The 18,389-nt window shown below is 39.3% G+C and overlaps 1 protein-coding gene across 1 annotated transcript in view; it reads left to right on the top strand.

The window, feature by feature from the left end:
• ANKS1B (ankyrin repeat and sterile alpha motif domain containing 1B) overlaps window positions 1–18,389 on the top strand; it is a 431,424-nt gene that overhangs the window by 372,540 nt on the left and 40,495 nt on the right. The window contains 2 exon segments of the mRNA XM_058420203.1: window positions 9,583–9,690; window positions 14,939–15,118. Of these exon segments, the coding sequence (XP_058276186.1) occupies window positions 9,583–9,690; window positions 14,939–15,118 (288 nt within the window).

An 18,389-nucleotide genomic window follows, 5' to 3' on the forward strand; every position in this document is an offset into this window, starting at 1 on the left:
GGAATCTGCATAAGAAGATATGTAAGTTCTCAACTGCCTTGTGTTTTCAATCTCTCTCAAATCACGCAGGCAGTAATCTTTTCTGCTGGAATTCGTTGCATTGCTCAGAGCCACATGGGAAGAATTTACTTGAGCTGTTGACGAATTAATGTTTTTGCCACTTTATTTGTATCCCTTTGTAACCCCACTTTTTGATGGTATTCCTTCCTGCTCTTACCTCAAAGCATGAAAGAAAAAGATATTTTGAGAAATGCTTTTGCTGTCCCCTTGCTGCCCCTGGCAGAGTTAATCCAGCCATCCTGCTGTGCTTATAGAACCTGTTCTTTCCCACCCACGGTGCTTCCTCCTCACAGATTAAGAGTCAAAGTACAGGACGATGCTGGCTCTGCCTGTGATGAATGATTCTGCTCTGCCGTGGTGGCCATTGCCTTTTTTAAGATAAGGACTATCATTGATACCATTGTGACAGATACGAACAAAGTCAGGATATAAAGGAGAACTAATGGCTTTTTTAAAGCCATGTCATGTACTTGGAAACTGTACAAGATTTGGGGTTAAGAATTCGGAAAGCAGCGTCACAATCCAAACTGAATGTAGATTAGTCAAAATTTCTCTTACTTTATTTAAAGTAGGCTGATCAATCATTTTACCTGAAAGAAAACAGTAGATAAATTTAGCTGGAGTTGAGATGATTTGGTAGCTTTTATGTATGCAGTAGCTTCTTCCATTTGGTGTTAAAGGATAAAGTTGATGAAGGTAGATGGGAGTGTGAAACTTGGGAAGAGGGGCTGGCATTTAATTCAATAATTGTTTAATGAGCAAAGATTACAAACCAAGATAGTAAAAAATGTCTGAAAAAATAAATAGATGGATAATTTTTTAAATTAATTATTTTTATGCTAAGGTTGTATGTCACAACATAACTGAGACTGAATTTATCAGTTATTCAAAGTTTATTCTGCTAGGGAGCATCCTTGCTGAAAGAAAAGTGATGAAATTGTCAGCTGGCTGTTGCTGCAGTGCACGTAGAGTGATAATTGAGGATCCTCTTTACATCATGTCATATTTGTTGGTGCATATTGGCTGTAAATTAATGAAATTAAGATCTTGATAGCAGTGACGTTCCTGTATGGCATTACCCACCGTGCCCAAAAACAAAACTGCCTATTACCAGCATGTCACAAAAATGTGGTTTTCCTTCAGTGTGCCAAACGTTGTCGATGACAGTGGTATGGCTGAGGGCAAGCTGACACTCTGCAGTAGAGTGAGTCCACGCTGATAACTGTTAAGACAAGAGCTGCTGAGTACTAAAATGCATGGGCTCACAGACCATGGTTTCTGTTAAAGCATTTGCTTTATGGCTCTTTACAGACTTTTTTTATTCTAGCTACTCTCCTCCTTTGGCTGGTCCATTGTGAAAGTAGCTGCAGTTTCCCTCTAGTGGGTTCATCTCGTGTTTGGCTCGTGCTGCTGTAAGCACAAGCAACTGTTGAAAATGAGATTTCCACCCCTTCTTCTTTCCTCTATCTCTGCCTGTACTTTCCAGCCCACTTACTTGTGCCAATGTTAGTGTTTCTATGATCAAGGAACAAAGGAGATGAGGAGCTGGCCATACAGAGAGCTGCTCCCTGCCCACCTCCCAGGTCCATATTTCTTTCTGCAGATCTTTCTTCTAAGGAAGCAGTTCCACACTGTTTTAATGAAATTTATAGGACAATGCACCTGTATTTTGGCAGTGAATTGGGGTGGGTTGTGGCCTTAGCATCGTGCTGTCAGTTCATAGTAGTATAGTACTGAATTCGCAGTGATCGCTCTTGTATCAAAGCCTACAAACACTTTTCAGATTTTATCATGATGATACTTTTACAACTTTTCCACTTCAAAAATGAGTAATTATTAAGGTTGCAAGTATAACAATAATGCATTGTCATGTTTGTGACTCAGGGATATACACTGCCCTAGGGGATAAGTATATTTTGGATTGCTGCGTGTCCTGAATGAACCGCTCCATAGCGCGCTTGAGTATGTCCAGAGTAGGACAGTGGAGCTGGGGAAGGGTCTGCAGCACAAGTCTGATGAGCGGCTGAGGGAGCTGGAGGTGTTCAGCCTGGAGAAGAGGAGACTCAGGGGGGCCTTATTGTTGTCTACAACCTCCTGAAACGAGGCTGTAACCAGGTGGGAGTTGGCCTCTTCTCCCAAGTTATGAGTGACAGAAAAAAAGGAAATCACCACAAGCTGCACCAGAGGAGGTTTAGTTTGGATATTAGGAAAAAATATCTTCACCAAAACTGTTTTCAAGCACTGGCACAGGCTATGCAGGGAAGTGGTGGAGTCACCATTCCTGGAGATATTCAAAAGACGTGTCGATAGGCATTTAGGGACATGTTGGACCTGGCAGTTTTAGTTCTGTGGTTGGACTCAGTGACCTTAAGGGCCTTTTGCAACTTAAATGATTTCTATGTTTCTATGGCTCTATGGTAGCACAGCCGGAGTGAAGCCATAGCCTCTGTGCATAGATCTTGCTTGAACTAGATATTCCAGAGTGGAATCCGTGCTTTTATTGTGAATGTTTTACAATACAGAAAAATATGTTTACAAAACTGAAATAATTGTATGCAGAAGTAATTAGGTCTTCATGCACACATCTGGTAACTGACAAATATACCAAGAACTAAATCTGTTCTGAATAGCATTTCTTGACATTAATTCTGATCCTCAGTCCAGGTTCTTCTCTGCAGTGTTTGGGTTTTCCTTCTGTATGTTGATGACAGTCTTTCTGCACTCACTGTATATCTAAAGAATGTTGATGATTTAAAAAAAAAAAAAGAGACAAAAAAACTTAGAGGCACTTTCATTAAAGTCTTGTAGTAGAAGATATTTAACACCATCTTAGGTTTTTCACAATTTTTGCTACAAATTTTATCAGACTATATAATTGCATAATATAGAAGTAAATAATTTCCAATCCTAATATATTAATATCTTTATAATTTACTGGTACTATTCACATATTGCAAAGCTTAACTTTTCATACAGCCTTGGTTATGACTGTGAGCTAGAGCAGTCTGCATTTTTACTCCAAGCAGTGAATGGTTGTTTGCTTCTTCTGATATTGTAAAATCTCTCATTACTCTATGTTATTAGATGGCTTTAAAAAAAGCCATTTACTTAGTAGGCAAATGTCCCATTCTTTGAATGGCTTGAATGTTTGGGGTTTTTTCCCTTTTGCTTGGAATTAAGTCTGCAGTGAACCTGGGTCAAAATCAGAAAAAAAGAAAAAAATCCATTTTAGAGCTATTAAAATTTTCTATAGAGATTTTTATTTTATCTCTTATTTCTCATTACATGAGCTGTGTTTCATGCTTGTGTACAGATTAATGTGCTTTGCTGATAATTGCCTATTAAAAATAGATAAATAAATTATTAGCTCATTATGAAATGTGTTGTAATACCAGTAACTTTAATTATAATTTATCTGCTGCGTAAGTAACCCTGCAAAATATAGTGGGATAACATATCGGTATTGCAATTGCTCTCTTATAGTGCTATATGATTAACACTGAAGACCTCAAGGAGTAAGTACTCCGGTCTCTGTGGCCACACATTCTTCAGATCTGATCTGAACCAGTAACTGGACCTGTCATTAGCTCAACGCACAGGTGAAAATGCAAGTCCTCAGTGGAGGAAACGATCTGTCTTCTAGCACACAATTTGGGAATACGTTCCACCTTTCAAATTGTCTAATATTTTTTCTACTTCCTTCCTGTGAAAATTGAATATTTTCCTTAATGTACAGACATGCTTAGTGCTTGCCATTTTTCATCTAAATATTTTCAGCCTTGTCTCTTAGAATAGGTAATCATTTTTGTAACAATCTTGGTGTTTGTATGTATAAGAGTTCTTTAAGATTTCTGATTTATGGAAGTTTGAGACTACTGTGACAAAAATGCAGATATGTAATTTTTGTCGTTACATCTGAGGTTTGTAAAATTATTTAAGTGTGGCTTATTTTGTAAAAAGCCATGTATTTAACTTTTTAATTAAAAAATTGTTTTTAAAAAACAGTTCAGCGTGTAGACTGAGACATAGCCTCAGGAGGCAAAGTGGCCAGGTAATCAGTTTCGCCCAGGTCTTATTTCACTGCATTTTCCTGGGGTTTTTAAAGGAAATATTAAATTGATTTATTTTTTTTTTGCTGAAATATTAATGTTTATTGATTACAAGCACAAAGTTAGAGTTACTATTTTTTATCTTAAGTGGAGACAAAATTCTAGCGCACCTGGTATTTTCCATTAGCCAATTTGGAAAACACTGTAATGACAAAAATGGCTTGTCTGGCCAAGTCAGGACAGAGCCTGTCCTGTGAACCCCTACAAAAAATAATGAATTCTCACCCACCTCAGTCTGATCTGGAGTGGCAATGGCAACTTTACTTGGAGAAGATTCTTGGGCTTTGCTTCCTCAATGCTCTTAAATAGAAATCTGCATCTCAATTATTTATTTGAGTGATAGAGGACAAACAAACATCAGTTCCTCGTGATGACATATAGAAATGGGACTTACAAGACAGCCATTGGCTTTTGTGAAATACTGTCATCAAGACAACTGACATCTGTTTCCAGCTGGGTAGTTAATTCCAGAGGATTGTGATGTATATTTCATATCCTTATGATATTAAATCGTTATGGTATGAAATACTAAGTCTCTTACAGGTGTCTTCCTAGGCATAATAAACACTTGCTTCCCCTGCAGCTGTGGTCACCAGAGAAATTGCATCAAGCCTCTGACCAGCAGGATGCTTTGGTGCTTCTCCATTGCCATGTGCTGAGAAAGAGCATGAAGTATCCCCGTGTGAAAAATGCAATAGAATATGGTTTGACCTGATTTGGCTTTGTCTGGTGTTGGTAAAGCCACTGGGCATTCATGGAATCACAAAGGGGTTTGGGTTGCAGGGGACCTTGAAGAGCACCCCGTTCCAAGCCCCTTGCCATGGGGGCCATGTGCCACTAGGTCAGGTTGCTCAGAGCCCTGTCCAGCCTGGCCTTGGGCACTTCTAGGGATGGGACATCCATGACTTCTCTGGGAAACCCCTTCCAGTGCCTCACTATCCTCACAGGGAATGATTTCTTTTTAATATCTGATCTAAACTTGCCCTCTTTGAGTTTAAGTATTGTAGCTGACTTAGGCCTATTTAATTTTCAAAATATACCAAGTATTACACTAATATTAGTCTTGGTCAGAATGCAGAATATGGATATTTTTTTGACCTTTTTTGTTTGTTTGGTGGGTTTTGTTTGTATGTTTGTTTTAACTGTTAACACTGACAGCAAGTCTGTGGATAGGCTCTGGAAAATTGATGCTGAAAACTTATACAAGTATATTTAATCCTTTTTCAAATTTTCAATTAAACCAATCCCATTGGTCAGGTGAGCTGTGCAGTTGATCTGGGGTCATTTCCTGGGTATTCTGGGCCCTGCCATGTTTCAGGATTAGCCCTGTGGTGTAGTGTTCTGGCAGGAGAGGGGTAATAATCCAATGTATCCCTTCATCTGTAATTCCAGATAGCTTTGTGTTTATTCCAATATGGCCAGCAGTAAAATGGCAAATAATATTGATTTTGGAAAGCCTTTTGGGCTGTTTCCTTGCAGAAATAGGAAGATCACACTTTTTTTTTTTGGCTTGCATTTGCCATTTTTTTCTTGAATGATGGTGTCGGATGCTGCTACCAGGGAATCACCAGCACAGTTCTGATCGCTCTTTAATTTTATACTTTGTAGCTGGTTCCTAGTGTCCAACTCCTGCTACACATTTAGTCCAGACCTCTTGTGCTATTATGATCCTAATTTTAGCCGATACAAAAATTTTTCAGATCATTCCAAAAGAAGGAGAATAAGTATCTTGAATTTCAGTAATCTTTGTAATATTCTGGAAAATAAAAAAGTAGAATCATACAGTATTGAATATTATTATTCAATGAGAGAAAAGTTCAGGCAGAAGAATATTGCAGAAATAATGCTCATTTTTAGATGAAAAAACTTGTTAGTTCCAGCATTTGCACATACACTCTCATCAGGGAGTTATTGGGCTACATATGTCTTTTGAAACATCTGTCAACTAAGCCAGAGATCTAAATGCAAAGTGTTACATTGGTTATATTTGTGGATTTCTTACATTTTCTAGTGGAATTTCGTTTTATATGATAATCATTGCAGACTGCAGAAGTAAAAATAAGATTAAATTTTTGTGCATGTGTCAGTGCTTTGGACGAATGATTTTCCCTGTTCTCTTTTAATTGTATTGCAACATAAGATACATAAAATTGAGTAGTGTCATTTTTGTCTCAGTTATCATGCTGTCAGTGTGGAAAGAAGCATGTTATGTGCATGCTTTGTTTTTTTCCTTTTGTCCTAGTAATGAAATAACGTGCTGTGGAGGGCCTAGAGCTGCTCCAAATAGTGTGACAACATGTTGTTGCTGATTCCTGCAGCCACACTGCAAAACTCATTTCATTGTTGTATAGTAAGTGGGCTAAAATCCCTTTGACAAAATGCCTCACTGCATGACACTTAGGTGCACTCTATTGACTGTCCTTATTCAGTGTTGTTTCAATGTTATGGGGTTCACTATTACCTGATTTATAGAAATTATATACCAGGAAAGCTATCTTGTGGGCTGTTTAAGTGCAAGACTTTCAACATGAACACATTTCTATGGCACTGCTTTAGGCAACTATACCATTCCACACTGTTGACCTATATTTGTGATATTTGACATTTTTTGATAAATACTGTCAAGGATAATCCATCACAGAATGAGTTTCCAGAGTTTCAGGATGTTTGTTAAACCCTCGTAACTCAAGTATAGAAGTGTTTCAGAAAACAGTATTTTACGGTTTTAATTCGAGAAACAGGTTTTCTAAGTAAGCAAATTGCTAGGGAGTCATTTCCAGAAGCATACAGCTGTCTTCAGTTGTGTGCTCCAGATGAGACTGGGATGCAGCTGCCTGTTGCCTGAGGCCCATATGTTTCATTAACTCTCTCCCATTCACATTTGGGGCGACCACCGTTATAACAGAAATGTGGAATAAGCTTAGCAGTGCCTATGGTATTTAAAGACCTGTATCACTTTCAAATTGAGAACAATTTTTGAAGTAATTTAGTCATTGAGACCCGTCTGCTGATCTCTTATGTGTGCAGTCCCTCAAGACTCATGTCCTTTTCTCTCCCCTTGTTCAACAGCTATGTGAAGTCAAAGAGAATTGCTTTGTGTGGTTTGATATAGCTGATAAGGCAGTCAGAGTGCTGAGGACCTTGAAACAACCCAAAGAACTTTAGCTTGGCTTAAAAATCTCTGGATAAATGATCTTGTTGATGGAGAAACATTATCAAAGAAGCAAGTTCACTGAAGTGCATTACTTGAGTAATGCTTAGAGCAGCTGTAGTTCATTCACGTGTTTCATATAGTTAAATAGAGCGATAAACTGTGCACCCTTCTGTTTGACACTTAGTGTAAACCGAATACATAACTAAGTCTCCTGCGTGCCTCAGGCATGTCTCTGTGTGCTGCATTATCTCAGCTTCCCTTGTGCTTCTCTAGATTTAGATTGAAAGGATAGCACATAGCAGGGTGGTTTGTGGGGCTGCAGCTTGTGTCCGCTGCGGAGCTGCAGTGTCTGCAACACCCCTGTAAGCCGCCTCTCTGAGGAAGGCCTCCATCTGCTTCGTGTCACAGCCCATCGCTTTGGAGAAGCGGGCGGAAAAGAGGTTATTGATGTTCGACAGTATCAGACAGCACAGAGACATCTAACAGAGGAAACGCGGACGGATTCATGTGTGCATGGGTAGGCAAGATAATGGATGGATAGGCATGGATACCAGAATAGTAACAGCATGTTGCTGTACTGTTTTTGAAACACTGGATCTAAGTATCAGGAGAGTTGCTGGGGCTTGGGTTTTGTTTGTTCTCATGAATTATCACTCTTAGTGCTACCACTTAAGCTGAGGTAGTTGTTCATTTAAGATGTAGCATTTCCACGTTTTTTTTGAGGACTATTACTTTTTCTAGGTTGAGCGAGAACTTCCTCTCAACTGAAGGGTGTTGACACGCAGTGATCCTAAATATAGTGGAAAGTACTGTTTTCTGAGAGGGAATGGAGGCAGCTCTGGAGTATGAAGCCACATGCAGAGTCTGGAAGAGCTATGTAAGGACACTGCTGTTTGCAGAACAGAGGCTTTGCTGCTACAGTTAGTGCTGCTGCACACTCTTTACATTGCAGCCATTGTAGCTATTAAAGAATAGCATTGAAATATGTTCTTTTTCCCACTAATACTTAAATTTTCCAGCTTGCTGCTTCTACTCTCCCTTTTTTTCCTGAGAACAGTGGTGGTTTTGTATCAGTCAGGGACACAGAGAAATACAAATGAGGAGTAGTTGCTGTAAATTTGGGGCAACTTTTTGGCAGCATTCTTGGCGTTTGGGCAAAGATGAGGTGTGTAAACTTATCCACTGATGGACGTGTTTCTGTGCAACAGAGATTTTGTGTCTGATTAAAAGAAAAAAAAAAGTAATACAATTCCAGGGTAAAGTTTTTGTTACAATTCCAGTGTTTCTTACACAAGGATGATTCTACATCGTAATGCAAACTCTATGAGATATTTGGAGATTACCTATATGTATGAAACTACACATCCAGGTAACCACGGGTAACCCTGAAACCACAGCTGAAATGCACAGGGTAGATTTATTTCATTACCTTGCTAACCACACCAGGTGATGGAGGGATGGGGACATGGCTCCATTCTAGCTGGCAGGAGGGGAGAGGAGGGGAGAGCTCCTTCCTCTCTATAACACAAGGCTTCCCCCCTGTCTGTGAGAGTGTGTTATTTCTCCACAGGACTTCCACTTCTCAAAACAGGCAGAGGATGAACATTAGGCATAATAAATGGAGTTTTCCCACACCAACAATTTTAGCATTCCCAGCTGCAAGGTCACTTTGAGAGAAACTATTCATGCCTCTGCCAAATCTTGCGGTTTTAACCCTTTCCTAGCAACACTGTGAAAGGCATGGTGAATAGATTTAAAAGTGATAACATTTACTTATCATACAATTCCTTTTCTCCCTTCTTGCCTCCTCTAAGCATTGGCTGGCTGTTTCTCACTTTTGTCCTCATCCATCCCATTAATCACTTTAATGCTTATCACTCACTGTTTGTATGCACCTTTGCATTTCCTTCTCCAGTCTTCTCATCTGCTTCCCTTTTTTTCTTCCTGCTCTTCTGCCTTCTCTTCATTTCATTTTTGTTTCCTCTTTACTAATGTTGAAGTCTGTTGGTTTTTTTTTTTTTCATTTTTCACACCTATACATGCTCTAGTTTCTTCCTTCATTTTACAGTGTTTTTTCTCTGATCTCACCTCTCATTTTCTCTGCTGATTCTTTGCCTCACACAGTTCCCTGTCTGCTCAGCTTGTCTAGAGGACTAACTCATTAAAATGTTTGAAGAGAAAATGGCTTCAATCTGAATGGGTCTTCATGTAATGGTTGCCATGTGCTCTTTTATTGATGTATTTTTGATATTATTTCAGGTCTTAAAAATTAGCTTGATTGGCCACCGGAAGCGTGTTCTGGCATCTTTGGGGGACAGGCTTCACGAAGATCCTCCTCAGAAACCACCTCGGTCAATAACCCTCAGGGTAAGTCCCCATGAAAATTTTTTTGCATTTTTTGACAAGTCAGCAAGAGTTTCATAACATTCATATGAAAACAATGGCTACTTTGAGTGGAGTTGAACTTACCTCACTTCAGAGTTGTACATTTTGGACAACTTAGGCTGACCTGCTCTGTCACACTTCCCCGTATGGCCAGCGGAGATATATTGACATTTTTAGAGGGTGATCCATATGACCTGTTTTAGTTGTCTGCCTTAGGATGAAATAAGTAGAATCTTAGAAGTACCAGCTTATCTTTGCTGAAGAAACTAGCTCTGGACCAGGGATGTAAAAGATGCATGTCTTCATTTGCCCACAGGAATCCCAGCCCAGCCGATCAATATGGCAGGAGAATTACCATTTTCCTCATTTTCCTTTCATGTTTTCGAATGTTTACACTTCCTTTCAGACACATGCTTTAGGCTTTCTTTAAGGAGAACTGCTTGAAATTGTTGAGATAAAAATGCCATTAAGGTGTCTCTGTATATCAAAAGTTTTATCATGTTTTTAATTTTCATTTGTATTCCCTCTTTCAGAAACCCTGTTGCAATGTCCCTGGGGTTTTTCCACCCTTGAGCACATTTAATCTATTCTCATTACACCACCTTCATTCAGTTTCTCCAGTCCAATGCCTTTGCTTGCTTGTTGTCTGCTACTCTTATCAGGTTGAGGTCTGATGGCCACTTCCTACTGCGTTCTCTCCAACAGAGTTAATAGCAATATTTTTTTTTTGATATTTTAGGTCACACATTTTGCATTTGGTTGAATCTCATTATTTTCATGGGGCTGCATTTCTGACAGGAATCTCATCTGGGATTAAATTTCAAAATGTCAGAGAGTGCTCCTAAGTTGAATTTCCTGGTGTAAAGAGAAAATACAGAAAGACAGAATGAGGGTTTCTTTTTAAGTGTACTTAAAATTTCTGTGACCAGACTGTTTTCACCCTACTTATTCTCAGATGCCCCAGACAGACATTTTAGATCCTACCCTTTAATTCACCCTATTCCCAATGCCATATTTCAAAAGGCCTAACAAATCTGTAATATACTCTAAGGCACATTGCACAAACATGTGGATGCTTTTCTTGTATTTTATTCTTTATGTATTTTGTGAATGATTCCTGATGCATGACAGGTGTTAAAACTCCAAGGAATGAGAAATAGATAAAAAGGCTGATTTTTTTGCTGATTGCCTTCAATACTCTGGACTGGATAATTAATTCCTCCTCAGCAAGTGGGAAGGTTTCCACAGTCCACATTCTTGGTCAGGACTCTATATTCTCTGTTTGTACGGAAGAGAAAACTGGATGTCCTCCATCTGTAGTCAAAATGATAAAAAGTAGTCTGCTGCTGCACAGCTAGAGCTACTGATGTGGGCCAGTGCTAAATGTCATTTATGACCTCTTGGAATTGGAGTCTTCACAGAGAATCCTAAAGAGGAGAACATGCATTTGGAATAAAGTTTTTCGTTCCCGTCAACTGCTACTATGCCATTTCACACGAAACAAAGACATACTGTTTAGTTTGTAGTCTGCAATAATTTGTGTATTGAAAATTGGCTTAAATAAACTGTCTGCTGCTCCTGTAAGATTGATTTATGTAGAATCACTGAACAGTTTGGATTAGAAGGGACCTTAAAGATCATCGAGTTTCAACCTTCTTTGCCTTGGGCTGGAGCACTTTCTACTAGATCAGGCTGCTCTACATCAGTAGAAAAGGTAGTTTGTTATTTAAAGTCTACTTTTAAGTTCTCAAGCTTAAGCTAAGCAATACTAATACTTCAACTTTTTGACTGTTTTTGTATTAGCTTTTAGCATATTTCAAAGTAAAAGGTTAAATATTGAGGAAAAACAAAAATTCTTTAAAATCTTAAAAATATCCACAGCATATATTGCTCCCTGTTGTATGTTACTGTGTACTAAGGAATCACTATTTTGATTTCAGATATACTATATTCAAACATATATACACATTATATATATATGTTACATATACACACACACGCTATACATATATATTTTTCTACACAAAAAAGCATAGAAATTGCTGGTTCCCCATGAAATCTTGCTTTATTTTCTTGAGTGTATGATAGTCTTTAATTACAGGACCAGTTTCCATGTTCTTCACTGGAGCTCTTCCTCACCCAGTCAGCACTGGAGGCTGGAATTTAAACTGAAGGACCAGCAATTTTGGCAGAAAATTTGGAGAAGTGTTGCAATAGTAATGATATTTTAACACAAGAATTTGTTCACCGGAGAGAATTCCTGGTTTTAGGTTAGACAAACATCTGTGGGACATGAAGTGTGCCAGGCAGCTTGGGGAAGGATCTCTTAAGCTCCCTTCTAGCTCTGTGACTGCAGGTGTACATGAGCTGCAGGTCTGAGAGAGGGTGAGGCAGATTTTGAGAGTGAAATATGTGATCCGACATCCCTGGAGGTCACATGTTCTTGCATTCACAGCTGGGTAGAAACATGATATGAGTACCTGGTGACTAACAGTAGTGTGGTACTGAGGCCATGCCTGGTCTGCAGGTTTGTTTAAGGAGATGAGAAGGTGGGTATGGAGTGAGGAAGAGGAATGAAGGAAGAATGGGAGAGGGGTTCATAATTAAAGGAATAGCTGTACCTATGAAACTATACAACTGTTTTTGCCTCAAAAAACTTGTATAATTCATGGTAAGTTATTTAATTAATTGCTTCCTAAATAGTTACTAATTGTATGTTACTGACAATCTTCATATTTGATTTGAGTCTTGAGTCTGATTTTACAAGTGCTGTATGCACAGAGCTGAAAATTAGATCAAGAGAAATGGAGTTTGGAACTCAAGCAATCCAGCGATAGATGTTGTTATTGAGTGACTGGTACTTTCTAACCTTTGTCTGTGTGTCTCAGTCACCTACACTAAAGCAGTGATCATAAAATGCCAACAGTCACAGGTGTGGTGAAAATTAATTGATTGACATTTGTAAAACACTTATGAGCATCATGACTATGACAATATTAATCATCCTATCTTCAGAGCAGGATTTGAAGAGTTTAGGAGAGAGATTTGGGGCCACAAAATGAGGCAAGAATAAAATACTGACTACACGGTAACTAATGATAACACGGCGCTGAGTAGATGACAACACGCTGCACAGTTGAGGATCCATCTGTGCTGTGAAGAACAACTTTGAGAAAATAGCATAAAATCATGCAATGACATACTGTTCCATAATGCAGAAACACGGTAATTCTTTTATTTCTTGAGCTGGTATTTCTTGTCTGTATTGCCTTGCCAGCAATCTTCCAATATAGATCTCAGAGTGAATTTCCTCCTCATATGCAGTTTGATAAAATTTGAAGAGCCTGATGAGGGCTGGAGTCTCTATGTCCATCTGTCACTTTGATACACTGGTGGCCCTGTCAGCCTACAACAGTGGGTGAACACTGATTCAGAGCAGAGAGAGGTTACCTACCTGGCGGGAGGAGCAGGTAGCACTCACTAAAGAGGATCTTTTTTGGTGCCCATGTACTCAGGGTATTTTCAGAGCAGAGGTGTGTGCACCATGTTAGGACCTCGGAGGGTGGATTTTAGAAATTATGCCTCGCCACACCTACTGAGCATGTGCAGACTACAGCTTTTCAGAAGCTTTTAACTGGGCCAAATGTAGGTGGACTTTTGTGAAGGAGGGAAAAGATTATTCCCAAGAGAAAACACTTTTCTTTGCCCTGGGAAATGTCAAGTGCTCGTCTCAGCTCATAGGAAAGCTAGAGAATGTAAATAAAAAAATAAAAAAAATCCCAGTTAATTAAAAATTACTAAGGAGCTATATTTTCTGAACATTTTTCTTGTTGGCAGCATGAAAAATACTAATCCATTACTGTGATTGCAAGGAATAATGTCACATAGACTCCTACTTCAAATATTGACATCAGGCATTACTATGACCTGAACCTTCCTTTTCATTTGGAAGAGATTACAACTCTCTGATTTCTTACACCCGATCTTGTGGTATTTCTTTAGTGATCTTATTTCTTAGCAGCATGGAGTAAAGTACAATGCCTTTCAGAACTGGGCTTGCTTCAGTGTAATAATGCATGAATCATCCACTTTCATTTTCTCTTTAAATAAAAAGGCAGAACTTTTTTACCTTCCACACTGGAGCAGGTTTTTGCTTGCTCCACCATCTTCAGGTCCCTTCTTGTTGCTCCGTATTGAGGTAGAGCATTACAGCAGCAGGTGGTTTGGAGAAGGTCGGTAGTGAGCAAACAGTGCTGCTCCTGGGTACCTGCAGCCCAGTAAGTTACATCACGGGAGAGGACCATTTCTCATTCAATTGCTGTGACACTGTTTTCGTGCTCACACCGGGCGGTACTCGTGCAGACTGGGCAGGGCACTGCAGCTCCCCGCTCCTGCTGAGGGAGCTCCAAGAGAGTGTGGAGCGGTGGAGCTGGACACCAACGTTTGTGGCTGGTGTTTGAGCAAGTGATGTCATGTGCATGAGAGTTGGTGTTTCCAAATGTACACGTGTGTCTGGCTGTGGGCAGCGTGGTGGCAGATCCTGCTAAAATGTGTGCCAGGAGGACCCGTTTATTTATTAGGTAGCATTCACGTATCAATTCTATTTGGTATTTGCACACTGACTGACACAAGGTTACAGTTCAGTAGAGGTAACAAGAAAAGCCAGGTAAAAGATTTGTACTCGGATATTTTCGTGCATTCCAGGAATTGGTATTTAGCTTGTGTCTGATATATGGTACTCTGAGTAATGGATGTTCTGCAAAGCCTATAAAAATTGCAAAAAAATGTCTGTACTGTGTAAATGGACATGCATTTCTTTTTTTCCAGCAAGAGGTGTTGCTAGTGTTCAAATCACTTTCACTGCTCAGAGCAGCTGCTCAGAAGTGGTGAGAATGTATTTCATCTTACAAATAGCTAATCCTAAATCATGGCTTTATTTGGGCCTTGACAAGAAGTAGCTCACTGCTTTATCTCTAAGGGAGATATTACACCAGGAGGTTTTGAGAAGGAAATTTGCCACTGGTTCATGTAATCGGTGAACTATTTTTCCTCCTACATGGGCTCTGCACTTCAGGTAGCAAATCTCAAAAGTTCATCCACAATAACCTCTACTGCAGGAATTGCTCCATAATTTTTTTAGTGTGAGCAATTCAAATACACGTTTAAATGTGTGATTTGAAGTCAGCAATATGCCGTTCTTCTTATGCCATATTTTTCTTTCTCTGTCCAGGAACCCAGTGGTAACCACACTCCTCCTCAGCTGTCTCCATCACTTAGCCAAAGCACTTTCACTACCGGTGGCTCCCTGGACGTTCCCCACATTATCATGCAGGGCGATGCAAGGAGAAGAAGAAATGAAAACTACTTTGATGATATTCCCCGGTCCAAGCTGGAGAGGCAGATGGCACAGGTAGGACTAAAACTGGTGCCGTTGAAAGGCTGGGCCTTGCTGCTTTTGGTTACAAGGCTAATCCTGACCAGACCAGTATATGAAGGCTGAGTTGTAAACAACAAAGGTTGCCAATTTTTCCAAGCTGTCTGTTCCAGCTCTCTATATTTCAAATAGTGTAAATTGATGTGTTGGTGTATAATTTCTCCTCAGAGGTAGAGGTTTGAGGATGTTTAGGTGCATGAAGGCTGAGATGAAGGTGGCTTCTGTGCACCAGAGTGTGCAGTCTTCCCCCAGTGCTGACTCTGCCCCTCATTTTTGTAATAAGGTGCAGATTCCTGAAATTCTGAGCAACCTAGATAAAAGTAAGTTTGCATCAGTTCACTGCTGGAAACTCAGAGGACTTGGAGGGTGATGATTGGTGCATTTAGTAATGGGAAGGGTCAGCATTCTGCAAAACTGTGATCTGGGGATATATTTTGATTATTTAAAAATATTAATTAACTATGCAAAATTATTTGAACAGCACTAGACTCAACTGGATGTTAAATCAAACTGTTCATGAAAGAAAGCTTAAAGTAGTCTCCACCTCTAAATTTTTTCACCCAGACACTGAAAGAGTACTGATAATTTTAAATTAAGTACATATTGAGTGATGCCACAGAACCATAGAACCATGTAGGAGGAAAAGACCCTTAAGGTCTTCAACTCCAAAGCTTAACTCAGCACTGCCATGTTCACCATGTCCCAAAGAGCCACACCTACATGTTTTTTGAACAATTCCAGGGAGGATGATTGAACCACTTCCCTGGATGGCTCGCTCCAATGCCTGACCACCCCTTCAGTGAAGAAATTTTTCCTAATATTCAATCTAAAGCACAGTAAATTATGCACGGACAGTCTGTTGGTGAAAATACTTTAGAATGAGCTCAGCTGGTTTTCAGTGATACCTGTGATGATGAAAGACAGCCAAGTCTTATGCTGCATGCTGGAAATAGGGCTTTGATTTGCTGTCAGAAGCAGATGGGCTGTCAGAAGCAGATGGGCAGCCAGGGCAGTTCCTGGAGCAACTCATTCCACGAAGGAGCAGGTTGCTGCATGCTTCCCTGCATGAGGCTTCCCAGCAGTGTCTCTGCCTGCCACAACCCAAAATAGAGCCTCTGTCCATAATTCAGCCTCAAAATGGAAACAGCTATGTAAATAACTGTATTATAATGAACAAAAGGCTGCAGTCTGTCAGCTAATTACATGAACAAGAAGTAATTAATTAAACAAACAAAACAAGGTGCTGCCATTACCTGGGAACACAGAAACAATTTGAATTCCACTTGTTCAGAGGACATTTCTAGGGAAGTGAAATTGCATTTGGTTGGGTGGGGCTGTTGCCTTGCCCTTTTTTAATCTGATTTTCTGCTTTATAATCTTCTTGTACAGAATTACGGAGAAAGTTGCTGAGTGAATGAGCTTGTTTCCAAACCAAAGTCTACTGGGCTTCTGTGGCAAGGATAATATTGAGCTGAAGTCCAGCAAAAAAAAGACAAGTTCTTAACATGAAAATGTTTCTTGAAGGTCATGAAATTTAGGTGCTTGAGCATAAAATGCACACTTGCTTGTGGCTGAATACACTGGTTTGTCTAATTAGTTTATTTTATCACTTTGTTCACAAGTCTCAATACTCACTACTTCTTTTAGTCACTAGCATTAAAGACAAAAAAATAGAACAAAACAAACAACCCCCCCCCCCCCCCCATGCTAACAATTCTTTCTCAGTCCATTTCACTCCTTTCTTTTACTGATATTCCCAAGGGGTATGACATACTCTCATAAATGTCACCTGCAGATTGTTTTTTGTTGTTGAATACTGCATTTCCAGAAGGACTGATATGTTACATGTCCAAAGAGAAAACTGAGCAGTTATTACTTACACCACTCCAAACTCCTAGAGAACCAATTAAGTGCTTAAGGGATTCTTTTTGTTATTGGGGTTTTTTGAGGGTGTTGATTGGGTGGGTGGCTGGTTTTTGGGTTTTGGTTGTTTTTTCTTGCATTTTTGGGGTGGGGTTTTTTGGTGTGTTTTTTTCTGTTGTTGTGGGAATGTGTACTCACTGAATGGATGACTTCAGTGTCTTCTCTCTGATTTTAACCACTAAATATAGCAGTCATCCTTTGGGACTCCAAAGGGGTAAATAGATTCAGATGAAATACATAAAACCATAGTTTGTGTTGTTCCCTGAACTCCAATCTGTTTGAAGTCTTTTTCAGCTCTGCCCCCAAATTCTGCATTCTTGAAATGTAAAATGTATGTAAAATTCCCTTTGACTTTAATGGGAAAGTCAATGACTCCCTCTGGTGATCATTCTCAATAAATTGGACTCACCCCACTAAGAGGCTAATCAGGGATTTCTTCAACCATTCTAGCCCCAAAATAGATTCTTATATTTATTTTGTGCATTGTGTGCTCTGCCAAAATGAGCTATATTTCCTTCAGTCTTTTCCCCCAAAGACCCTTTGAAATTAAGTAAAATAATTGTTTCTGCAAAGTAAAGGAGATCCAACTGACTCTTAACATGAACCTTTTGCTCTGTGTGTTGTGGCGTTTTTATCTAGCAACTTTCTCCTTGCAGGTTCTTTTGGCTTGTGTCAGATCAGCAATAACTTCTTAACTGATACCAGCCCAGCTTCCCAGCTAGAATACTTCTCACATACAGAATGATCTAGAGGGATTATTTGAATTGCTTTGAGAATGTTCTTTTCTCTTAACCCTTTCTTTGCTAGGCTGTTTGCATGCTGCTGTATGAATCTGCATGTTTACTGAATGCTACAATACACAAATGTGCATAAAGACAGCTTGAATGCTGTGATGTTCTGGAAGTGTTTTAAGTATGTTCTTGATGATGAGATTAATGGGCATTTTTATGGCCTTGAAGAGAGAGGCCAACATGGTATTGCAAACTTTTTTATTATATTGTTTTCATGAACTTGGTTTTATTTTAAAAATGTTAGGATAAGACTATCTTATTCTTAATTTAAATTCTAAAATCAGAAGATATTTTGATGAAACTGGATGTTCCCATCTTTACAATGGCCTGTGTTTTCCTAAACTGTTACAGGGAGTCATCAAGCATGTTGATCTTTGCATCAATCAACCAGTATTTCTTAAACAATGAGCACAGCAGCTTAAATCTGTTTTCCTTTGATGTGCTAGACGTGTTTAAACAGTTCTCTAAACCATAATCAAATCTTCTTGTAAGTAATACAACTCTTTGTTTCCTGGAGGAAGCACTGATTTAAA

This window comes from Hirundo rustica, chromosome 4 (assembly GCF_015227805.2).
Source record: "Hirundo rustica isolate bHirRus1 chromosome 4, bHirRus1.pri.v3, whole genome shotgun sequence".
Lineage (NCBI taxonomy): Eukaryota > Metazoa > Chordata > Aves > Passeriformes > Hirundinidae > Hirundo > Hirundo rustica.